General features: G+C 41.1%; 2 protein-coding genes across 2 annotated transcripts in view; both read right to left on the bottom strand.

Moving 5' to 3' along the window:
- fam117ba (family with sequence similarity 117 member Ba) overlaps nucleotides 1-19268 on the bottom strand; it is a 32968-nt gene extending 13700 nt beyond the window's left edge. Inside the window, exons 1-3 of the mRNA XM_034178137.1 lie at nucleotides 19215-19268; nucleotides 15923-15996; nucleotides 2835-3063 (exon numbers count right to left, since the gene is read on the bottom strand). Of these exons, the coding sequence (XP_034034028.1) occupies nucleotides 2835-3063; nucleotides 15923-15996; nucleotides 19215-19268 (357 nt within the window). The remainder of the gene's footprint in view (nucleotides 1-2834; nucleotides 3064-15922; nucleotides 15997-19214) is intronic.
- Nucleotides 19269-22155: 2887 nt separating this feature from the next.
- Nucleotides 22156-26503, bottom strand: part of LOC117516012 (bone morphogenetic protein receptor type-2-like) — an 89832-nt gene continuing 85484 nt past the window's right edge. Inside the window, exon 13 of the mRNA XM_034176868.1 lies at nucleotides 22156-23908. Coding sequence (XP_034032759.1) covers nucleotides 23658-23908 — 251 coding nt within the window. The 3' untranslated portion in view covers nucleotides 22156-23657. The remainder of the gene's footprint in view (nucleotides 23909-26503) is intronic.

Raw genomic sequence — 26503 nt, 5'->3', positions numbered from 1 at the left:
ACTCACAGGCTTGCCTTCATACTCTGTTTGAGTGCGTCAGGTACTCAGACTGCTCAACGGTGGTTAATGCGGACTTCACTGGTACCTTCAAAAATCTATTCTCATTAGCACATAAGTGGGTGACAGACAAGCCTGAGGGCTGTTGCCAAGCAACAGAAACACAGTGCTACAAAAAGAGATGTCTTCAGTGCCTTGGACCTGATATTTTTGACACTCACTTTGACTCATCTGTTGATTAATTTTACAATTAGTAATATAGTCTGTTACATTTTCCCCACAGGCAAAGGCTACATCTTCTTATGACTTGTATTGTCCCATCAACAGTCCAAAACGAAGATACTTAATTTATGATGACACACAAGGGCAATATTTATCCTCACCTACATCGACGAACCCAACCTTGAACTTGGGTAATGTATATTCTAAAGCTGCAAGGTTGATCGAGCCTTGTCGAGTTCTCACATGCACTAGGTTTCAAAGACTCTGCCTCCTGGTGGCCAAAATTAGAATTTAACTGCACTAAAACATCAAACATGTCCAAGGTTTAAGTGAGATGACTTTATGTGCCACCTTTCACCTTCATATACAAAATCTTTGCCAAGATATCATGACAACAGGAGTCGCTGTGCATGTGGTAGTCAAAAGGCTTCAATCCCTCGACAGCCAAAAGGATACTCTGACCACTTAAGCCAGAGCCCAGGTTTTAGCCAACTGGTCAGAGCAAGGGCGTAGGTTTGGTCTCAGCTTTGGTAGGGACAATAACCCCCCCGGCCCCCCTGCCCACCACCACCACCCCCTAACCCACTCATACCATTAGACGCACAAGTACAGCATAATACATATGACGACATAATGCTGAATAATTTAACACTTTATTTACATTATTAAGTGTGTAGGCAAACAAACAAATAGCTTAAATAACAAAATTGCACCCAAAATCACTAATCTATTCTATAGGCCTACACCTGAGAGAACAAGACAACAAAAAAATACTTGTGGAGCTAACAAAAAAAAAAAAAAAAAGTTTTTGCAACCAAGATGTATAATCTATTCTTTTCATCAATAATGCAGTTGTAGGTATCTGGCAACCTAATTTGCCAAAAAAAAAAAAAAAAAAAAGATTTCCAATGATATATATGGTGTATTACGGTAAACGTAAGCCTGTGATGTCATAACGCAAAGGAAAAACACGGAAGTTTCACACTAGTGCGCCGCTGAAAAAAAAAAAAAAAAAAAAACTCACTCTGAAAAATTTGACAGCAAGCCAAGAACCCGTTCTTTCCAACAGTGCGTTCGGTGACTTTTGAAACAAGGGAAAGTATGAAAAAGAGCGCAAAAGTGACAGAAAAGTACAGAGACAGACAGCAAACATAAATGTAGTAATTTCTGAGGAAAAGGCAGGATGTTAGTGTCATTTGTGAAGGTGTGTGTTTGTGTGGGTGTGCAGTTTATTGTAAGTGTGGCGCACAGCATTGTTCGCAAGCCCTCCACCCCGCCCTTCTTGTTTTTCTGCACCGGAGCAGTGTTGCCAGATATGAAATATGAAACTATCGTACCAAAACCTCAAAATGATCGTATTTTGGGAGAAATTATCGTACACAAACAAAACGCATACAACGTAGCTATTTTAGCGTTTTTTTTTATTTTATTTACAAAGAATTTTATGTCACATTTTTAAACAGTAATTATAGTAATGGGGAAACTATGGCACAAAAACAACGCAAATGCACTACCAGACTAGAAACATTTTTTTTTTCTGTGAAGGGACACAAACGTGTTAATTACCAGACTAGAAAGAGTCGAATTCAACCTCGAGGTCGCTGTCGTCATCCGATGCCATGGACACTTGTGCAGATTTTGTTGAACACAGAAAAAATGTTGACACCTCCATAAGGAACTTGGAACTTTTTTTTATTTTTCTTGTATATCTCTTTGTTTTGTTCTGTGTTTTGTTCGTTTGTTATTGCATTTGTTGAAATAAAGTTTCGAAAAAAAAAGATGGTTGGGGAATCTTCCTGTCACGGCAGAGATTGGATGGAACTCATTACTCTGTATGAGAGGGGGCGGGCTTTCAAATGACGGTCGCCGAAAGCCAGCAGCAGCCCTGTGTGTGGTGTGTCTTTGATGCCGACTGAGTGCAGCGCCTGCAAAATGATTCTTGGGTGTCAGAGAGAGATGTGTGTTTGGCCAACCAACTGAAATTATCGTACATATTGGATTTTTTCCCATTATTGATCGTACATTGTACAGAGGGCACAACTATCATACAAATACGATAATTATCGTACATCTGGCAACACTGCACCAGAGCCACCCATCCTCTCTGCTCCGGGACCTCCCACTTTACAAATGAAGCACTGCCTGCCACGAGATGCACTTTGTTTACGTCCATGTGAGAAGAACGTGAGCTAATGAAATTGCAACATGGGTAACCCTGTCACGTCGAAAACACAAAACATGACGACTAAAATTATAGTATCGAGTTCGCAAAAAAACAGTGAATGATTTTGTTATATAAACAAAAATGCTAAATATTGGTAGGGACTATTTTGCCATCCCAAAATATTGGTTGTGACTTGTCCCTATGGTCCATATGCAAACCTACGCCCCTGCGTCAGAGTGTCTCATATCAAGCCAGTCAGTGGAAGCCTCCACTGCTCACCCACTGACTGCTGAAGCAACCATCTGCAGTCTCTCTTAATATCTTCGTGTTAATTACTGGCCACCACTTGAGCATGATGGGATGGTAAACACATTTTATAGTTGACATCTGTTTTCAGTTTGGAGGTACCAAAAAATGTGCATAGAATTAAAAATAAAACAAGAGCACTGACCTGCGTGGCTTTGTCCCTCATGTAGGGAACGTGTTGGTGCTGGCTGTCGTCCTGAGGCCAAGGACCTATCAGGTGAGCGCCAGCGAACGCGCCCTGTGACGGCCACAGCTGGACGCGACAGCGAGATCCCGAAAGGAGAATGGGGAGCGCAGCGCTCTGAGAGGGAGGAGGAGAAGTTTGAGGCAGCGGTGGACAACCGCTGGGCCAAGGGAGGGTGAGGCCAACGATGCTGTTTGAAAAAAGACAGCACAATCAGGTGCATCTGCTCAAAGACATAAACAAGGACTCTGTCAACACATGGTAAACAAGTCAACAGACACAGCTGGCCAACAGGATAAGCCTGTCTATGTTTGAGTTGAACGTGGGTGTGTGTCGCAAGATTGAACTTAATCTGTCCCGTGCTGTGCAGAGCCAATGTGCCACCCTCTGTTAATGGCATTAAAACAACTTAAAGCAGAGGGGGGTGGGGCCTTGAGGGTAGGTGCCCTCTGCCTGATTGACCCTAACTCAGAGCAGCTTGTGAACACATCATTTAAACCAGTGTGGATGCCATCACCCATTGCCTTTCCATGGTAACAATAAATTCAGCTTTAGAAATTTTAAGTATTTTTCACTGGATAAATAAATAAAGAGTCTTCACAATTAACATTTTACATCAAAATGAAAATGACTGCCAACCTATTTGCTATCCATTTTAATAAAAATGGTTGCTTATGGAATAAAAATGCATTCATTTTTGGTTGAAGCATATATTAATAAATGGACAATTTCTTTCAGCTGTACACTGGCCAATATGCTGGGACAGACTCCACCCAATGGCTGTATCTACAGTACATCCAAAAAGTATTCACAGCGCTTCATTATTTCCATGTTTTGTTATGGTACAGCCTTATTCCAAAATGGAGAAAGTTATTTTTCCCCTAAAATTTCTCCTCACAACACCCCATAATGACATGAAAAAAGGGTTGGTTTTTTTTTCATTTAATATTGGCTAATTTATTAAAAATAAAAAAAAAACCTTCAAAATCACATGTACATACGTATTTACAGCCTTTGCTCAATACTTTGTTGATGCACCTTTGGCAGCAATTACAGCCTCAAATCTTCTTGAATATGATACCACAAGCTTGGTGCACCTATCTTTGGGCAGTTTTGCCCATTCTTCTTTGCAACACCTCTTAAGCTACATCAGGTTGGATGAGGAGCATCAGTGCACAGCCATTTCAGATCTCTCCAGAAATGTTCAATGAGATTGAAGTCTGGGCTCTGGCTGGGCCACACAAGGACATTCATAAAGTTGTCCTGAAGCAACTCCTTTGATATCTTGGCTGTGTGCTTAGGGTCACTGTCCTGCTGAAAGATGAACCGTCTCCCCAGTCTGAGGTCAAGAGCGCTCTGGAGCAGGTTTTCATCCAGGATGTCTCTGGACATTGCTGCGTTCATCTTTCCCTCGATCCTGACTAGTCTCCCAGTTCCTGCCACAGCATTATTGCTGCCACCACCATGTTTCACTGTAGTGATGGTGCTTGATTTCAAGAATTCAATCTTTGTCTCATCAGACCAGAGAATTTTGTTTCTCATGGTCTGAGAGTTCTTCAGGTGCCTCTTGGCAAACTTCATGCGGGCTGCCATGTGCCTTTTACTAAAGAGTGGCTTCTGTCTGGACACTCTACCATTCAGGCCTGGAACTCTGACAAGAGTGACCATCAGGTTCATGGTCACCTCCCTGACTAAGGCCCTTCTCCCTCGATCTCTCAGTTTAGATGGGCTGCCAGCTCTAAGAAGAGTCCTGGCTGATCTGAACTTCCATTTACAGATGATGGAGGCTACTGTGCTCATTGGGACCTTTAAAGCAGCAAAAGTGATTCTGTACCCTTCCTCAGATTTGTGCCTTGAGACAATCCTGTCTCAGAGGTCTACAGACAATTCCTTTGACTTCAGGGGAGGCAATGGTCTAGTGGACAAACACTGGGCTTGAGACCAGAGGATCCTTGGTTCAAACCCCAACCTGACTAGAAAATCACTAAGGGCCCTTGGGCAAGGTCCTTAATCCCCAAGTTGCTCCCGGTGTGTAGTGAGCACCTTGCATGCCAGCACCCTGACATCAGTGTGTGTGAGTGTGTCTAGGTTAATGTGAGGCATCATTGTAAAGCGCTTTGAGTTTCTGATTCAGATATAAAAATGCTATGTAAATGCAGTCCATTTACCATTCATGCTTGGTTTGTGCTCTGACATGCACTGTCAACTGTGGGGCCTTATATGTAGACAGGTGTTTCCCTTTCCAAATCATGTCCAATCAACTGAATTTACCCCAGGTGGGCTCCAATTAAGCTGTAGAAACATCTCAAGGATGATCAGAGGAAACAGGATGCACCTGAGAGGATGGACCTCTACTGGTGGTTAGCTCTCACTGCGGTATTGTATCACTTCCTGTTCCGGAGCACAGCGGTGTTTTGCTGTATCTGTTAGCTGTTTAATCTGCGTAGTTAGATTGATCTAGATAACTAGATAACGATTTATTTCACAGTGTAATCTTCATGTGCCTTAATTAAAGCACTCTCTCTGCTGAATCACCTCTAAATTATTTACACATTATTCACTTTGTGTGTTTTTATTAATCCGCTATCTTAGCGCAGCTATTAGCTCTTAGCCGGTTTAGCATGGCGGCTTCTCCTGTCTCTCCCCCACTTTTCTGCGCTGGGTGTGAAATGTTTAGTTAATCCTCGGCCTCCTTTAGCAGTAATGGTACTTGTAATAAGTGTAGCTTATTCGTAGCTTTGGAGGCCAGGCTGGGTGAATTGGAGACTCGGCTCTGCACCTTGGAAAATCCTACAGCTAGCCAGGCCCCTGTAGTTGGTGCGGACCAAGGTAGCTTAGCCGCCGTTAGCTGTCCCCCAGCAGATCCCGAGCAGCTGGGAAAGCAGGCTGGCTGGGTGACTGTGAGGAAGAAGTGTAGTTCTAAACAGAAGCCCCCTGTACACCACCAACCCGTTCACATTTCTAACTGTTTTTCCCCACTTGGTGACACACCCGTCGAGGAACAAACTCTGGTTATTGGTGACTCTGTTTTGAGAAATGTGAAGTTAGCAACACCAGCAACCATAGTCAAATGTCTTCCGGGGGCCAGAGCAGGCGACACTGAAGGAAATTTGAAACTGCTGGCTAAGGCTAAGCGTAAATTTGGTAAGATTGTAATTCACGTCAACAGTAATGACACCCGGTTATGCCAGTCGGAGGTCACTAAAATTAATATTGAATCGGTGTGTAACTTTGCAAAAACAATGTCGGATTCTGTAGTTTTCTCTGGGCCCCTCCCCAATTGGACCGGGAGTGACATGTTTAGCCGCATGTTCTCCTTTAATTGCTGGCTGTCTGAGTGGTGTCCAAAAAATGAGGTGGGCTTCATAGATAATTGGCAAAGCTTCTGGGGAAAACCTGGTCTTGTTAGGAGAGATGGCATCCATCCCACTTTGGATGGAGCAGCTCTCATCTCTAGAAATCTGGCCAATTTTATTAAACCCTCCAAATCGTTACTATCCAGGGTTGGGACCAGGAAGCAGAATTGTAGTCTTACACACCTCTCTGCAGCTTCTCTCCTCCTGCCATTCCACCAATACCCCATCCCCGTAGAGACGGTGCCTGCTCCTAGACCACCAATAACCAGTAAAAATCTATTTAAGCATAAAAATTCAAAAAGAAAAAAATAATATAGAACCTTCAACTGCACCACAGACTAAAACAGTTAAATGTGGTTTATTAAACATTAGGTCTCTCTCTTCTAAGTCCCTGTTAGTAAATGATATAATAATTGATCAACATATTGATTTATTCTGCCTTACAGAAACCTGGTTACAGCAGAACTGAAGTTGTACTTGGCCCCACAAATCTTAGAAACATGGTGTCTAACCAGATCCTTACTCTGGATGGCATTACCATGACCTCCAGTAATACTGTGAGAAATCTTGGAGTCATTTTTGATCAGGATATGTCCTTCAATGTGCATATTAAGCAAATATGTAGGACTGCTTTTTTGCATTTGTGCAACATCTCCAAAATTAGAAAGGTCTTGTCTCAGAGTGATGCTGAAAAACTATTTCATGCATTTATTTCTTCTAGGCTGGACTACTGTAATTCATTATTATCAGGTTGTCCTAAAAGTTACCATATCACCCCAATAGAGTGCTTTGCTCTCAGACTGCAGGCTTAATTGTAGTTCCTAGGGTTTGTAAGACTAGAATGGGAGGCAGAGCCTTCAGCTCTCAGGCTCCTCTCCTGTGGAACCAGCTCCCAATTCGGATTAGGGAGACAGACACCCTCTCTACTTTTAAGATTAATCTTAAAACTTTCCTTTTTGCTAAAGCTTATAGTTAGGGCTGGATCAGGTGACCCTGAACCATCCCTTAGTTATGCTGCTATAGACTTAGACTGCTGGGGGGTTTCCCATGATGCACTGAGTGTTTCTTTTTATTCACCTCTTTTTGCTCTGTATGCACCACTCTGCATTTAATCATTAGTGACTGATCTTTGCTCCCCTCCACAGCATGTCTTTTTCCTGATTCTCTCCCCTCAGCCCCAACCAGTACCAGCAGAAGACTGCCCCTCCCTGAGCCTGGTTCTGCTGGAGGTTTCTTCCTGTTAAAAGGGAGTTTTTCCTTCCCAATGCCACCAAGTGCTTGCTCATAGGGGGTCATTTTGACCGTTGGGGTTTTTCTGTAATTATTGTATGGGTTTTGCTTTACAATATAAAGCACCTTGGGGCAACTGTTTGTTGTGATTTGGCGCTATATAAATATAAAATTGATTTGATTTGATTTGACCTGAGCTGAATTTTGAGCTTCATGGAAAAGACTGTGAATATGTGTGATTTCTTTGTTTGTTTTTTATTTTTAATAAATTAGCAAAAATCAAAAAACTTTTTTTCCCACATTGCCATTATGGGGTATTGTGTGTAGACGTTTGCAAGAAGAAGAAGAAGAAAAAAAATAATTTAATCCGTTTTGGAATAAGGCTGTAATATAACAAAATGTGTAAAAAGTGAAGCGCTGTGAATACTTTCTGGATGCACGTTAGGAACTGTGTTATCATTTAACGTCACAAGACAGTATTTTTGACCATTTTAACAATAACTCAAACACAAATGCATATACCTTAAACTGGGAAGCTCAGTAATTTAAAAAAAAATGTTCCAACAACTTCAGCATTTGTTTGTTTTTTGTTCCTCCCATTAAAATAATAAGTTGAACTGTCAGTGCAAAAAGCAATTTTATCATTTTATCTCTTTTTATCATTCTGAACTCATAAATATACCTTAGTTATAATAATTAACACACACATTAAACACAAAATGTTTGTACCAAGAAAATTAATTCTATCCATAAAGAAGTTGTACTTTCTAGCTCAAACTAAGGTTCATTTTAATCATTTTTTATAAATATCTTAATGAGAAAACAAAAAGGTCTTGAAGTGATCCCAGTTGGAGGATAAATCACAGGTAGACATTAAGTCTGGTCCAGGGGTCCAATTGAGAACATTAGGGTCCCTCCACCTGCCCACAATGTTGAAGGGTGACAGCAGCAAAGCCAAGTTATTGGGTAAATTTTTTGATGCAGTCGTGACCCCAGATGATCGATAATCTTCATGTAAATAGCTCAACATTTCCACTGGCCCACAACTTCAGCTAGGGAATAGTAGTCAGTAATTTTTAGAACTCTGGTATTAGCCAAATCTGGAATCTCTGAAGTTCATTAACATCCCAACTAACATGTCTTTGCTCATGAAATCTGGAGGACTGAAAGTACAAAAAGGCCAGTTGGCACACCTACCCTTAATGTTATATATGACATGAAAGTGACCTGAGCTAATCTCACCTTTGTATAATTACAATACTATCCCTTGAAGTACTGCACAGTGTAATTTGTTACAACAGTAAAAACAGGCTAAACTCAGACTCAATACAGAATTTATGTGCAAAAACACAATTGCCATTCTTTGTCAGAAAGAAGAAGAAAGTCCTATATAGGCCATGAGGACTACTGATACCAATGCGGATCCTTGCATATGCCATATCCAGTGATATGGCAGCATGAAACACATGACACTCTACAATTCTCCCTGGATGCCCCATCTAGGCAGAGTTGTCTTGGGTTTATACTGTCTGCAATGAAATACAACCCCATTTCCAATGAAGTTGGAACATTGTGTGAAATGTAAATAAAAACAGAATACAATGATTTGCAAATCCTCTTCAACCTATAGTCAATTGAATACACCACAAAGACAAGATATTTAATGTTCAAAGTAAGCAAAGGTGGGGTGAGGATCACCACTTTGTGAACAACTGCGTGAAAAAAAATTGTCCACCAGTTTAAGAACAATGTTTCTCAACGTTCAATTGCAAGGAATTTAGGGATTCCATCATCTACAGTCCATAATATAATCAGAAGATTCAGAGAATCTGGAGAACTTTCAACATGTAAGCGGCAAGCCCGAAAACCAACATTGAATGCCCGTGACCTTCGATCCCTCAGGCAGCACTGCATTAAAAACTGACATCACTGTGTAAAGGATCTTACAGTGTGCGCTCAGGAACACTTCAGAAAGCCATTGCCAGTTAACACAGTTCGTCGCTACATCTACAAGTGCAAGTTAAATCTCTACCATGCAAAGCAAAAGCCATACATCAACAACATCCAGAAATGCTGCAGCCTTCTCTAGGCCCAAGCTCATTTGAAATGGACAGACGCAAAGTGGAAAAGTGTGCTGTGGTCTGAGTCCACATTTCAAATTGTTGTTGGAAATCATGGATGCTATGTCCTCTGGACAAAAGAGAAAAAAGACCATCCAGATTATTACCAGCGCTAAATTCAAAAGCCAACATCTGTGATGGTATGGGGAGTGTGTTAGTACCCATGGCATGGGCAACTTACACATCTGTGATGGCACCATCAATGCTGAAAGGTACATCCAGGTTTTGGAGCAACACATGCTGCCATCCAAGCAATGTCTTTTTCAGGGACATCCCAGCTTATTTCTACAAGACAATGCCAAGCCACATTCTGCACGTGTTACAACAGAGTGGCTTCGTAGTAAAAGAGTGCGGGTACTAGACTGGCCTGCCTGCAGTCTAGACCTGTCGCCCATTGAAATGTGTGGCACATTATGAAGCGCAAAATATGACAAGAGACGCCGGACTGTTGAACAACTGAAGTCGTACATCAAACAAGAATGGGAAAGAATTCCACCTACAAAGCTTCAACAATTAGTGTCCTCAGTTCCCAAACACTTATTGAGTGTTGTTAGAAGGAAAGGTGATGTAACACAGCGGTAAACATACCACTGTCCCAGCTTTTTTGAAACGTGTTGCAGGCATCCATTTCAAAATGAACAAATATTTGCACAAAAACAATAAAGTTTATGTTTGAACATTAAATATCTTGTCTTTGTGGTGTATTCAATTGAATATAGGGCAAATCATTGTACTCTGTTTTTATTTACATTTTACACAACGTCCCAACTTCATTGGAATTGGGGCTGTAAAAGTCAAAGTAAATTTAACTATCACTGTCGGGATTTTTTTTGTATTTGCATTTTCCACACTGTTCCAACATTTTCTGATTTGGTGTAATATTGAGGGCTATAAGGCAACATTAATGGTCATCTGTTCATCAGAACCCAGCATCAAACTAAACCGATGTGAAACATCACTGGCATGGAGTGACCACGTGTGTTGTTAATTGGAGAAATTAATGTTTGTGTGTCTCTTCATAGTGAGGAGAGACACTTTCACACATGCCAAGAGACACACTGAACAGAGCTGAGTCTGTACAAGAACCGAACCAGTGCATGACACCAGACAGAACTGCAAAGGAGTGCCAGAGACAGAGAGACGAGAGAAGCCCTCTTCTGAGTATTTTTATTGATAATATGAGACTGAATAAACATGGCATGCTGTCTGTACCTTTTCTAAGAACCAGTTCATAATCACAAATCTGTCTGCAAGAAGAAGCAGGAATCAAACAGTGTTCACACAATGGGTCCATGTCTGTCTGACAAAGAAAATTTTTCACTATTTATTACTGATTTTTTTCTTTAAAGCAACAGAACAGAAAACCATTTTGAAAACCAAAACAGACACGCAGCATCAGCACCCAACAATACGTACTGCTGGTCCGAGAGCTAAATTTGGCAGGGGCCTTGGGCAGAACACATCACTGTTGCTAGGTAACGGGCGACTGCTCTTCATTATCACACAGCCGTGCTGCCGTGTGTGTGTGTGAGTGAGAGTAAACACAGGTTTAGGCATCAGCAGTCTGTGAGCAACACTGGGCCTTTTCTGTTGTGACTGCTGCTTTATGTCTGCAACAGTTTGTTCATCACACAGGGCAGCAAGAGTGACGGAGTACTAGGATAGTAATATTTCAACTCAGCCTGTTATAATGCATCAATGCAATATGATTTGCAATATTGATTCTTATTCTGTTATTTAAAACAAATTTTAATATAATATTTTAAGACAGACAATCCTGCAGATCCATGAGCAAGGTCCTTAATCCCCAACTTGCTCCCAGGATCCAGTTGGGCGCCTTGCATGGCAGCATCTTGCTAAACGAGAAGGTGCTCTCTGATTGCACAAACAACATTGGTGAGCTAAAAATTACACTCACTATCCAACAGAGGAGGGTCGTTAGGACTTTACGACATCAAAAGGAGCACTGAGACTAAACTCAGAATTACGACTGTCAAAAAACTATCTCACAATGTTAAAAGAAGAGTAATAAAAGATTTTGAATTAGCTATAGATTTCCCTTACTAAAGGATCTTCTTGCTAAAAAAAAAAAAAAAAAAAAGGTTAAAATCTGTCCACTCTTTTTTTGAGCTATGGTGGTAGAAACACAAACAAATAGCAGCAATAACATAAATTATGCCCTCCTTCATCACTAAGTGAAGGTAAACATTCGCCATATGTCAATATGAATGACTTTAAATTTAATTTGGTCTGAATCCTGATTGCAATCCAGATCTGGTGGATTGTTGACCCTTGGTGGAGAGATACACAGTAATTAATGCTGCTCTGGTGCATTTCTTTGATACTTAACAGGAAGAAGTCAATAGGCCCTGAGACCCATTGATGCCGGTGCTTATCCCTGTATTCTGTAGCATGAAATGTATGAGGGTCTACAACTCCCACCAGAAAGCATGCCAGTCTGACGGAGGTTACTTCTCCAGCCATGGTTTGTACCTATGTTCAGCTGGGTGGACTGGGACAATGCAGATGAATGGTCTTGTCCAAGAACAAAGACAGGTAGAATGTGCAGGAACTGAATCCCAATCTATATATTTGTAGCCCAGCTCATGTCAATGAGTTCCCTGCTCTACAACAGCAGGGTTATGAACTAATTTTTATTCATCTTTTTAGGTGAAAACATTGTTTGTTACAAAAGGAAGGACAGCCTAAAAAAATAAATAAATACTGATCTGTCTCCAGATGCATACGTATAAATATGTACAACCAAATTCTGAAACATTTTCTAAATTTGGTGTTTTTATAATTTTTGTTATTATCTCAAACACTATGAACATATTGTATGGTCATTGGGCCACATAACAAAAAACATTTGTTTATCATCCCTGCATGCATGGTGAAATTGGCCCGCATCAGTTTTTTTTTTTTTTTTTTTTTGGAAAATTTCATTGACGGCGGTACAGCTGGTACAAGAACTGGCACATCCGCTAGGTGGCGAGTATGCTTTGGCTGAAGATGGCCAAAGTTTACTGAACTGAGCCCGGAACGTGCGGCTTGTTGTCTCTGACAACCACAGTCAGTTACTCCATCTCATTCACACTACTACTATCATGCTACTAGCGTGCAGTACATTGACTGTCTTCAATATGGAAACAAGATTTATTTTAAAAATAGCTGATGTTTTCAGTTCCTCACTTGGTATGCAGGTGCTGCATCTTGTCGTTTTTCAGGTTTGAAATTATGTTGTATGTACCTGTTAAAAAAAAAAAAAAAATCCACCCTCCCACATCACTTTTTTCTGATGTCAAGGATGATAAACTAATGGGTTTTTCATGCAGCCTTATTCATAGGTTCACCAACACAAATGTAACCTGGTCCATACACACACACAGACACACACACACATACAATATATATATATATATATATATATATACGAGGTCTGTCCATAAAGTATAGGTCCTTTTTATTTTTTTCACAAACTATATGGATTTCATTCATATGTTTTTACGTCAGACATGCTTGAACCCTCGTGCGCATGCGTGAGTTTTTCCACGCCTGTCGGTGACGTCATTCGCCTGTGAGCACTCCTTGTGGGAGGAGTCGTCCAGCCCCTCGTCGGAATTCCTTTGTCTGAGAAGTTGCTGAGAGACTGGCGCTTTGTTTGATCAAAATTTTTTCTAAACCTGTGAGACACATCGAAGTGGACACGGTTCGAAAAATTAAGCTGGTTTTCAGTGAAAATTTTAACGGCTGATGAGAGATTTTGAGGTTACACTGTCGCTTTAAGGACTTCCCACAGTGCGAGACGTCGCTCAGCGCTCTCAGGCGGCGTCATCAGCCTGTTCAAGCTTAAAACCTCCACATTTCAGGCTCTATTGATCCAGGACGTCGTGAGAGAACAGAGAAGTTTCAGAAGAAGTCGGTTTCAGCATTTTATCCGGATATTCCACTGTTAAAGGAGATTTTTTTAATGAAAGACGTGCAGACGGGTCCGCGCGTCGGGACGCAGCCGCCGCGACGCTCCGCCACAGGAAAAACACCTCTGTTGGAAGCTTTAAGGACAAGTTGGAACATGTCCAGCTGTTAAACAATTTCTCATATACTCACTCCACTGAAAGCCATCAAAAGCCGCCTGGATTTTACAAATGGTTATCAACACGGAGGTGTTTTTCCTGTGCCGCCGCACCGCGACGGCTGCATCCCGATGCGCGGACCCGTCCGCACGTCTTTCATTAAAAAAATCTCCTTTAACAGTGGAATATCCGGATAAAATGCTGAAACCGACTTCTTCTGAAACTTCTCTGTTCTCTCACGACGTCCTGGATCAATAGAGCCTGAAATGTGGAGGTTTTCAGCTTGAAACAGGCTGATGACGCTGCCTGAGAGCGCAGCGCGACGTCTCGCACCGTGGGAAGTCCTTAAAGCGACAGTGTCACCTCAAAATCTCTCATCAGCCGTTAAAATTTTCACTGAAAACCAGCTTAATTTTTCGAACCGTGTCCACTTCGATGTGTCTCACAGGTTTAGAAAAAATTTTGATCAAACAAAGCGCCAGTCTCTCAGCAACTTCTCAGACAAAGGAATTCCGACGAGGGGCTGGACGACTCCTCCCACAAGAAGTGCTCACAGGCGAATGACGTCACCGACAGGCATGGAAAAACTCACGCATGCGCACGAGGGTTCATGCATGTCTGACGTAAAAACATATGAATGAAATCCATATAGTTTTTGAAAAAAATTAAAAGGACCTATACTTTATGGACAGCCCTCGTATATATATATATATATATATATATATATATATATATATATATATATATATATATATATATATATAGGGTGTGTGTGTGTGTATATATATATATACATACAGTGATGTCATCTAAGGGGTCACATTCCAACAAAGTTTTATCATTGATGTAGTAGTGCATGTGTTCATGTACTACACAATGCTCTCTTTTTTTAAACATGACAAATACAAAAACAAAATTAAAAACAAACATTTTACAGTATATACCATTCTCGGACTACAACTAACAATTATAGCTACCAGTGTTTAATCTTCCATTATTTCCCACTGCATGTTTAGTTTGTAAAAACCAGCAAAATCAAATCAAATCAATTTTATTTATATAGCGCCAAATCACAACAAACAGTTGCCCCAAGGCGCTTTATATTGTAAGGCAAGGCCATACAATAATTACGTAAAAACCCCAACGGTCAAAACGACCCCCTGTGAGCAAGCACTTGGCGACAGTGGGAAGGAAAAACTCCCTTTTAACAGGAAGAAACCTCCAGCAGAACCAGGCTCAGGGAGGGGCAGTCCTCTGCTGGGACTGGTTGGGGCTGAGGGAGAGAACCAGGAAAAAGACATGCTGTGGAGGGGAGCAGAGATCAATCACTAATGATTAAATGCAGAGTGGTGCATACAGAGCAAAAAGAGAAAGAAACACTCAGTGCATCATGGGAACCCCCAGCAGTCTAAGTCTATAGCAGCATAACTAAGGGATGGTTCAGGGTCACCTGATCCAGCCCTAACTATAAGCTTTAGCAAAAAGGAAAGTTTTAAGCCTAATCTTAAAAGTAGAGAGGGTGTCTGTCTCCCTGATCCGAATTGGGAGCTGGTTCCACAGGAGAGGAGCCTGAAAGCTGAAGGCTCTGCCTCCCTTTCTACTCTTACAAATCCTAGGAACTACAAGTAAGCCTGCAGTCTGAGAGCGAAGTGCTCTATTGGGGTGATATGGTACTATGAGGTCCCTAAGATAAGATGGGACCTGATTATTCAAAACCTTATAAGTAAGAAGAATAATTTTAAATTCTATTCTAGAATTAACAGGAAGCCAATGAAGAGAAGCCAATATGGGTGAGATATGCTCTCTCCTTCTAGTCCCTGTTAGTACTCTAGCTGCAATCAACAACAAAATTCTGCAACTTCCCAGATGTCAAGGTGACATCTTCAAATACACTGGTTTGTTGAATCAACTGTCCAAAACCTGAAAAATTTCAATTCGATGTTGTGCTTGTAACTGTTAAAAATGTTGACAGCATGCTTGAGAGTAAAGAGTAAAGCAGGGACGTTGCTTGAGTGACACAACTTTGAATCATCGCTAACTGCATGCTTGAATTCCTGACATATTGCTCACTGTGTGTCACATTCTTTACAGGTATGATAATTAAGACCTACAGAATTTGTTTGCTCTGCGGCAACTCCTCTGTAAACATCATCAACAACATACCACTGCTGCTACACAAAACTAAACCAGGTTTCGTCATGAGAGAAGTGCATCACTATGCTGACGATATTGTGCTTTATTTGGGAAGGAAAAAAAAAAACAACGCTCACCTGCACAAATGTGACGTCAGCGCGCCGTGAGAGAAGCGGCACGAGCTCCTCGGTAGCCCAGTGCCTATCTGTGGCTAAAGAGACGGAAAACGGGCTAAAAGAACGAGAGACAGCCTTCGGTTTAATCGCCGAAACATCGGAAAAATACGAGAACGGATGCAGGAGGCGTCGACTGGGCGTGGCTGAGAGCCGTCGTGGTGGATGGATGTTTTTTCCTCTCTCGGCTGATGCGGCGCGCGACGCCAGAAGCTGCTACAAGGCGCTTTGTGGGCGTAGAACAGACATTAGCAAAAATATACACATACCAAAGCAGGAAGACTCGTTGAACGACTGGTAGTATTTGTAACAGAGTCGAAAATAAGACTGAAAATATAAAACGCAAAGACGGAAAATACGGGAGGGACAGAAAGAAGAAGGCGGTGATGCTGGGCTAATGCACAACGACCGAGGACCAATGTCAAGCTAGACGCGAGAAGCCATAGCAGTACCTGTTGTCTTTTCAAAATAAAGTGATCGATTATGTTCAAGCCTTAAAGGTGAAAATATCAAGGCATCCAGGTTTGACCTTGACCTTAGGCCTATGACATACCGCTCCATAAACTCGGAGTACTTAGTACTTACACTCTTCATTATATATATATCAATGATATCGACGAGAATATATCATCTCACATAATCAAATTGGCTGATGACACTAAAATTTACTTGGAAGTCCCTAGCCCACATCATAGGCAGCAACTTCAAAATGATCTTGACACGTTAATAAAGTGGTCTGAAGACTGGCAAATGGTCTTCAACACTGAAAAATGTAAGATAATGCATATGGGAAATAAAAACAACCACTACCAATATTCAATGGAAGGGGTAAATCTAAATTCTACTACTGCAGAGAAAGACCTGGGGATAATCATAACTAGTGACCTAAAACCAACTCAACAATGTATTGCAAGTGTGAAGAAAGCCAACCAGATCCTAGGAATGCTCAGACGTAACATATCCAACAAGACGACATACATAATGGGCAAATTGTATAAACAACTTGTTAGGCCACATCTTGAATATGCCATACAAGCTTGGTCCCCTTGGTATAGAAAAGATATCAACCTGTTAGAGAGAGTACAAAGAGCAGTAACAAAGATGATTCCTGACTTCCTGAGCCAGCGAGTTATTAACCAATGGAATTCACTCCCCGCTCACGTAGTCACAGCAGCTTCAGTTAATGGCTTCAAGAAGCAATTGGATAAAGCTCCGCAGAAGGCGGACGGGCGCTAAGAGCCGGAAGGCTTACTAGCCCGGCTACCGTGAGGGTTTTCCTCGCGGTACAGGTGAATACTTCTGCTCTAAGCAAGCTCACTGTAAAATGTATCAAATAGCTGCCACATACCCAAACTTTGAGTGCAAGTACAAATGGTAACTAAAGTCTATTTCTCTAGATGTGATAAATTCTTTGGTCATAATAAAGTAATTATAACTAATCTCAAATTTAGACATCAGGGATTCATTTGGCTGTCTTGTTTTATTTATTTTGTAGAAAAAAATCCACATAGAACTGTGGAGATTTTCAAATCTATTTATATTGCAACTGCTATAAAATCGCCATTAACAGTAACCAGTGCCTTTAATTCCGACGGGAGGCTTACGGCTTCCTGTCTGGTCTGGGTTAACTGTGGCTAGCTTGAGGCTGCGCGCTGACGTAGGTTTCCGAGACTCGCGCTGAAGCTGCAGTTGCTAGGGCGCGTGGAGCAGACGACTGAGCTCTGGGTAAACAAGCGAAGGGGAAAAAATGTCGCCCCCTCTTGGTAATTACAGGTACGTACAAGGTGCAAGGCAAACCATAAATCTGATCACAATGCAGAATGAGTCCTGTTTCCATCACACGTGCTGTAGTCCTTTGATTCTAGAAAGCGCTGATGTAAAGCAAAGTTACAGGCTATAAAATAGTGAAAGATTCAGCTTGATCCCATTGTTTTGTCCTGTAAAATAGCCTGACGTCCTAAATCATGGCATCTTTAAGCCAAACCTGCTTGTATAGACAATTTAATACCAACTTATCTTGATGCAAAAATGAAATGAATTAATTCATAATTTCACAAACATTCAAGTCATACTTGCTGCAAATAATGATTTAGTGCAAGTTCAAATTAAGCCAAGAAGGCGTAACCAGTGATATGGGCCTGCTGCAGTCCCAATTGATAAGACAAATCTGGTTTTTCCTAGCTCTTGATTGGCTCAACACACCTGACTTAGTTAATTAGTGGTGGGTGGAGCAGAAAGAGTTGGAAAAACATGCAGGGCAGGTGACTTCCAGGAGCAGGGTTTGTGTTCTGATCTAGTGAGCTACCATAGACAGCCTCACAAACCTCCAGCTTGTGTCCAAACATTTATGGGCCAAACAAATGTTAAATAGTGTACAATATGCACTTTTTAGCAAATACCGTATATGTCGCAACATGCATAAAAAAATAGTATAGAAGGGCAACACTGACCCCAACCTGCATTGCTGAGCCAAACCACAAACTAGTGCACTCTTAGTGAGGTATAATCTACAGTAGCTAGGTGATCATGATCCCTTACGGTTATGCAGCGTAATTTCATCATGCTAGGTTTCAGAGACTCAGCCCCCTGCTGACCACAAGTACAATCAAAATGTGCCCAAAAGCTTTGAGGTCTTCGGGCCTGATTTAATCCTATATAATGAGTGCTAAATTTCATGGGCATTCCAAACTTTTGCACATTGGGTTGGTAATCGTTGTGCATGTGATTTATGAAGAATAATTGTATGGAAAGTCCTTTGAGTCATAATACATTATTTATGTACATCATCGCCTTCTCTTAAAAAGCATATTATGATTGCAACTGCTTTACCTAGCAGTTGACAGTGCTGACTGTCAGCCCCTGTGAGTGTTAAAGATTATAGCGTGAAAATAAAAAAAATGCATATCCAAACAGCTCACAGGGAATGAGTGTCAGATTGAAACATGTCTGCACTGATCACAACACTGGGTAAGTTAGCACCAAGGTTTTAAAGGTGATAAATTACAGACACAATCTCAGCCCTGAAATTGTTTAACCTCCATAAATCACATGTGTAAACATCACCTGTTTGCATGATCAACACCCACAATTGTGCGCACTCAGGTGAACACATGCCAAATTACATATTCGTCAAAAATGGGAAATACGTGCCATCTTCCACTTTTGAAAGACGTAATCCTCTGTGCGCAGTTAGTACATGATCATGCACATTTTTTGTAGGAGCTGCTGTATTGTGGACGTTTTCATAAATGCATACCTTTAGTAAATAAGCCCCTTTAGTGTGGTAACCTTGTTGAGCAACTTCCATCATGATTCACCTTGTAGCATTTATCATGTATACAAGGTTTCATAAACATGGCCCTCAGCTGGGTACAATTAGAACTGAAATGCTCGTAATGTTGAACTTGTCTGAAATCACTGTGAGATGACTAGTGTAAAAAAAATTTCACCTCGATACACAACTTCATTGTCAAGATATTGCGTACACAGATGTACACATGGAGTCAAACAGTTCACAGACCTGCTTTTGGCAACGCAGGTAATAAACATTTTCTAAGTGAAGTAATGTGTCCTTAATGAAATAATTATTTTCATATCGCTAAGGTGCAACCTGTTCAGTTTTTGTGTGAGCAAAGGAACCCAGATTTAGACTTAAATTGTGTTTTGTGTATACAGGGCCATTTCTCCATGCAGGCACAGAATTGTCAGACTTTCAGGATATTTAACAAATTCTCAACCATATTTACAGTGAGGAAAATAAGTATTTGAACACCCTGTGATTTTGCAAGTTCTCCCACTTAGAAATCATGGAGAGGTCTGAAATTTTTATCTTAGGTGCATGTCCATAATCTAAAAAATAATCTTAAAAAAAAAAAAAAAAATCCGGAAGTCACAATGTATGATGTTTTTAATAATTTATTTGTATGTTACTGCTGCAAATAAGCATTTGAAGACCTACCAACCAGCAAGAATTCTGGCTCTCACAGACCTGTTAATTTTTTTAAGAAGCCCTCTTATTCTGCACTCTTTACCTGTATTAACTGCACCTGTTTGAACTTGTTACCTGTATAAAAGACACCTGTTCACACACTCAATCAATCACACTCCAACCTGTCCACCATAGGCAAGACCAAAGAGTTGTCTAAGGACACCAGGGACAAAACTGTAGACCTGCATAAGGCTGGGATGGACTACAGGACAACAGGCAAGCAGCTTGGTAGAAGACGACAACTGTTATGATTATTTATTAGAAAATGGAAGAAACACAAGATGTCTGTCAATCTCCCTTGGTCTGGGATTCCATGCAAGATCTCACTTTGTGGGGTAAGGATGATTCTGAGAAAGCTTAGAACTACACAGGAGGACCTGGTCAATGACCTGAAGAGAACTGGGACCACAGTCACAAAGATTACATTAGTAACACATGATGCTGTCATGGTTTAAAATCCTGCAGGGCAGCAAGGTCCCCCTGCTCAAGCCAGCACATGTCCAGGCCTGTTGGAAGTTCACCAGTGACCATCTGGATGATCCAGAGGAGGCATGGGAGAAGGTCATGTGGTCAGATGAGACCAGAATAGAGCTTTTTGGAACCAACTCCACTTACCATGTTTAGAGGATGAGAATGACCCCAAGAAAACCATCCCAACCGTGAAGCATGGGGGTGGAAACATGATACTCTGGGGGCGCTCTTCTGCAAAGGGGACAGGATGACTGCACCGTATTGAAGGGAGGATGGATGGGGTCATGTATTGCGAGATTTTGGCTAACAACCTCCTTCCGTCAGTAAGAGCATTGAAGATGGATCATGGTTGGGTCTTCCAGCATGACAATGACCCCAAACACACAGCCAGGGCAACTAAGGAGGGGCTCTGTAAGAAGCATTTCAAGGTCCTGGAGTGGCCTGGCCAGTCTCCAGATCTGAACTCAATAAAAAATCTTTGGAAGGAGCTGAAACTCCAAACCTGAAAGATTTGGATAAGATCTGTATGGAGGAGTGGACCAAAATCCCTGCTGCAGTGTGTGCAAACCTGGTGAAAAACTACAGGAAACGTTTGACCTCTGTAATTGCAAACAAAGGCTACTGTACCAAATATTAACATTGAATTTCACAGGTGTTCAAATACTTATTTGCAGCAGTAACATACAAATAAATTATTAAAAAATCATACATTGTGATTTCCAGATTTTTTTTTTAGAGTATCTCTCACACAGTGGACATGCACCAAAGATGAAAATTTCAGACCCATGATTTCTAAGTGGGAGAACTTGCAAAATCGCAGGGTGTTCAAATACTTATTTTCCTCACTGTATCTCCTCCAACAATGTTGGGCAGAAGCTAATGTTTTCACTTTTTTTTTTTGGTCTGTCAACAGCTTGTAACCCACAATTTTTCATATATCATTATGAATTTATTTTGAGGACTCATATCCTGATAGGCAAGAACTGATTAAATTTTCAAGTTCAAAGTCAGGAAAAATCTTGGAAAACTGGAAAAAAAAAACATCTTTAACATTGAACAGATTTTCAAAAAATCAACCTGTCAAAAAAAGATCAAAGTTCTTTCATCTGTGAGAGTGTTATGAAGGATGGTATCCTTCATTAACTGACAAAATTTGATCCAGATTACAGATTACGTAGCCAGTTTAACATTGAAAACCCCTTTTAATGTATATTTTACATTATATCTGAATCAAACATGCCCCAATCACACTCATATTTAAAAGTGAGGTGCAGACTGGCACTCACTGTCGCCTGACAAAGTTTGATCTGGATCTTATTCGGATTGTGGATTTTGTTGATGTTTGAGTTTAATATTGAAAAGCCCTTTTGGTGTACATTTTGCATATTTCGATCAAAAGTGCCTCAATCACTCATTTTTCATTTATGGATTTACCTACACCACCAAAATTGGATGGAGGTTCCAATTTTATGCCTGTTTGTCTATTTGATCACATCTAATTTATTTTCTAGCAGGACTCTGACCTTGAATTTTTTTTCCAAAGTAAAAATTGCACTCTACAAGCGTGGTGCTCTAGTTATCAATGATATTAAAACCTGATTTGACACAGTGTGTCTCCTTAAAGTTGATGCACTTAAAATTGACACAAGTTAAACCTGTTCAGTGTAAAACTGCTGAAAAATAAAACATTTGTTAAAAACAAATATTCCAAAATTTAAGATGTAAACAAATAACCAACAGCAGTTTTACACATTTATTTTTTTTCATTTAAATTCCATATCGTCTTTGAAAATGTTTACAGAAACAGTATCGAGCAGACGCATAGCAATGTATTCAAAGGCCATGTCCACTGAACACAAAACAGAACTCCAGAATAAAAATTACGCAGTTATTGATGCAATACACACATCTTTTTTCTCAATACAAATTACAGATTACAAAAAACATAAGTGGGATCTTTTCATAAGCTCTGAAGCAGTGCTGAAAACACAGAATGAGTATGATGACATTTCAGCACGCCTGTATAGCGCGGGGCCCCAGTGAATTCTGGGTAACAAACAAACATGCACACAGATCCATTCGCTCACACATTAAGAGATGAGACAAGAAGCAGAAATCATGTCCAGCGTGCTTCAGAAGAGTTTGGTTATTCATTCATTCATTCATTTATTTATTTATTTTTTTTGACGAATGTCTGGTTTTGCAGAGCAAAATCTGGGCTTCATTTCCGTCACGTGCAGAGAAAAAGTCTGTCCACAGTGAGCTCAGGTGAGTGGTGCAGAGAGCGAGGTGGCCACCGTAGCAGACGCTACCATCTGGTGATTGTAGTGATCCTGGTTTAATTGTGCAAGTGTGGAAGTTCCAGTCAGCTGGGATCAGCTGTTTGTGTTTGTGCCCCCCCACAGACGGATTCTGGAGAAGTCGGATAATGAGGATTGTCATCTATTTTCTCCTCTTTAGCCAAAGGCAGGGTGATGGTGTGCGGTGGATTGTAAAAATAATAATAATAAAAAATGATTGTGATGATTAATAAGTGCAACAAGGATCAACATACAAAAACAACAATTTTAAAACAACCAAACTGATGGAAGCAATAAAAACATAGAAAGCATCTAAAAGCTACATCCTATTGCACAATTAAAAATTATGATACAAAAAAAGGATACATACTCAAAAAAGGACAAAACACATATTGCATACAAATAAAAGTTTGTTCTGTCTTTTAAGACCATCGTTTCTTTTGCAGAGACGACTTGCTTGATACAGCTAAGTACAAAGAAAACAACAAAAAAAACCAATGCAGATTGTTAAAAAAAAAAATGCAGTTTGAAGTTTAGAGACCACGTTTGTGTCACGGTCACAACAGACAGGACTTCTGAAACACTGATTTTAATCGCTTCAAAGTGCACATAGAAAAAGAAATCCGTTCCAAACATAGCTACGCTCACGAGGATGACGTGTAAACCAGTAAAGGGAGATTAATAATAAAACATGGGAACAGAAGCAGATGAGAAAGCTGCATAGCTGGATTCCGTTTAAAGCAATGCCATCATCAGAAAGACACACGGGAGTGAGAAGGACCAGATTACTGTACAGGGGTCACACTCCGCTGTTCGTTTGCGACACTCACTAGCTTCCTCTTGCTGAAGTTGGTTCATAATCAGAGTGGAGAGCTGAAAAAAAAATTAAATAATAAAGACGCTCTCTGGATTTTGTTCGGCCCTGTCAAATTGTCCAGATTCACACGTGTGTGTCGCTGGAGCCGCCGGACAAGTTTCCGCCCCGAAGATAGATGGCTGAAGTGGACTTGGGGCGGTTCTGACTATGACCTTGATTATGGGCGGAGCCATTGTTGTTAACCTCGGGGCCACTGGTATCTGTGGAGATGACCCATGTGGTGGGCCGCCACTTCTTCAGAGAATATGGTGTTTTTACACGCTTCTTGATTTTGTCTCCGGTCCCCGCCGGTCCGTCTTGCTGCATATTCTCTCCTGCAAAAGAAGAGGGCGCAGTGATTATCATCTCATACTAATTCATAAACTAATGCACACACCAGATTAATGCCATCTAAGTTGTGATACACAACTGGAAGACAACAGCTCAGACTGAGATTTTGTAATAGAGTGTTTGCAATTACAGTAAAACTCGAATATAATTCAGGTGGACCAGCAAATTTTGTCTGTTATAATCAAAACAGCCAGGAGGTGCCAAACATTCTACGGGGAATCCTGAATTGGGACCTGCCTAATTTAATGACTGTGCTGGGCTCGACAATAGCACTGGTCCGATGGCCCGGCGGCCTTTTTTACATGTTCCGGGCCACCACGGGCCAGTGAAGTTCATATTTCACTGGTCCGTATGGGCCAGTAAGAATTAAAATTGCTTTGGGCAGATTTATTAGTCTAATGCCGCGTTCACACCGGGCGCGATCAGATGCTACAAATTCGCGGGGGTCGCGTGGCAACGGACGCACCTCCTTCACCCGGTGTGTCGCTCTGCTTTTGCTGCGAAAATTCGCCCCGGTGCGTCATCAAATAGGAGCAGCTTCCATTCAGCTCGCCGGCTCCGGTTGTCAGTCAAGTTAACATGACGGACCTTGATCACACGGAGCGAGTTGTTGTGGAAAGCTGACAAACGTCATGAGACGTTCCCAATTCAGGCAGTATCATTATTTGCTGCAGGAGCTGCGTCTGGATGATGGCTGCTTTCAGTGGTCCTTCTGTCTCTGCAGGACCCAACTTGAGGACCAACTGTCCCGTTCACGCGCGCACATGTAAACAATTAAAAAAAAAAGAAAAAAGAAAAGAAAAAGAAACTCCGCTCCCGCTGCTGTGGGGCTGCTGCTCCTCCAAAAACTCTTGTCATAGTTGTGAAATAAAGGACAAAAGAGACATACGTCCTGCTCACAGGCTGCTACCAGAGACAGGACATGTTGCACCACTTCGGCAATGTTCGGAACATTGCCGAAGTGCAGACAAACTTTGTCTGCAGGCGCATCTTCTGATGTGGCGCAAATTTCGCTTCAACATCGACGCGTCATTTTCGCTTAAGCAAGATCGAGCGCAGTGAATAGTATGAATTTCTTGAAACCTCCTGCCCCTGGGCAGAAACCAGGAAAGCAAAGGAAAGAACAGCTATCACCCTCAAAACAAGCACAGAAGAGGAAGGCTGCTGATGCTGAATATGAGAAGAAAAGGGTGAGGAAAACTTGGCAAACTTCCTGGAAGAAAAGACGGCCATAGCTGGAGCGTGATGAGGAGAGTGAGGTTGTCTTCTGTGGAACTTGTAGGGCCATGCCAGAATATGCTAACAAGTAAGTATAAATATACCATGTCCTGGTAGACAATGTGGTATGATTTCATACGCCAGTTTAAAAGTCTAATCAGTATGCCCTTGTGGAAACCCCACGGTGACAACATTAGCAAGGGAACTTGGTTTATGAAATTTTTTTTTCAAAGTTTACTCACTTTAAGGTTTTTATCATGTAGTATAAGAATTTTGTGTTTGTTTTCAAGTGTTTTTACATTAAGGAAACCCAATTCTAATGTCTGAGTGTTGATTTAAAAAATTCTTATCAGTTACCCCCCGGTTCGGCACAGGCGTGAAAGTATGGGCCAGTGATATTTTCATCCGGGCCAGTAACTTTCAGATTCTACTGGCCCTGTGGGCCAGTGCATAAATTGCCTTATTGTCAAGCCCTGCTGTGTAAAAAATTCCTCTGGAAAAAAAAAAAAAAAAAAAATAAAGGCCTGCTTTAAACAAGTGTCAGGCATTATGTCCATTAAAAAGATTATATCTGGTTGAGTCACTCTTTTTTTTTTCCTAAGTCTGCTGTGGAGTAGCACCTTAAAATCCTAAAGCCTGATTTATGATTCTGCAGCTCTATAACTCCGTGGCCATGCAACGACATTGTGCGCATGACAGTTTTTAAGTTCCTCATCGCGTCTTTATGCAATTTTTCTGGATTAATTTGTCTCTCAAAGAGCTCTTGTTTCTACAATCATTTACCTACAAATCACAGGTAAGGTGTACAATTTCCTCCATGAATTGCAGATCATTTGAGCATCATTTTCCGACTCCGTGTTGTGAAGCTGGTCATATTTGCGGACTTTTCTGCCAAACGTGTTGGATCCATGATCGAAATGTAATCGCCGTGGGCACTGCAAAAACTATTAAAATATGACGGGAGAGGAAGCACTGAAAAGTGACAAATCACAGCCTTTTGCGCTGTCTGATTTAGCAGGTGCAAGTCAGACTGCGGGTCCCGGGTCTGTGCATGGTTTGGAAAAAAATAAAGCCAGGCTTTTAATCAAGGAGATACAGTACCCACTTTCCTCAAATCAGCGAGTGTCGGTGCTGAACTTAATTTCATACCTCTGTTACTGGGCATGTCCAGACTGCTCTGTCCGGTACATGCGAGGAGTTTTTAATGAAAACGCATTGCGATCGGACAGGACGTTTTGTCCAATGTGAGGAAAAATCCCATTATACAAAATCTGGTATATATGGTGTTTACTACATGGAAAACCATACAAAAACATTCAGCCTTTTGCTTTTGTCCGGTAAGTGTGAATATCTGGTTTATA

Source organism: Thalassophryne amazonica, chromosome 1 (genome assembly GCF_902500255.1).
Source record: "Thalassophryne amazonica chromosome 1, fThaAma1.1, whole genome shotgun sequence".
Classification (NCBI taxonomy): domain Eukaryota; kingdom Metazoa; phylum Chordata; class Actinopteri; order Batrachoidiformes; family Batrachoididae; genus Thalassophryne; species Thalassophryne amazonica.
This window is presented reverse-complemented; position numbering and strand designations above follow the sequence as displayed.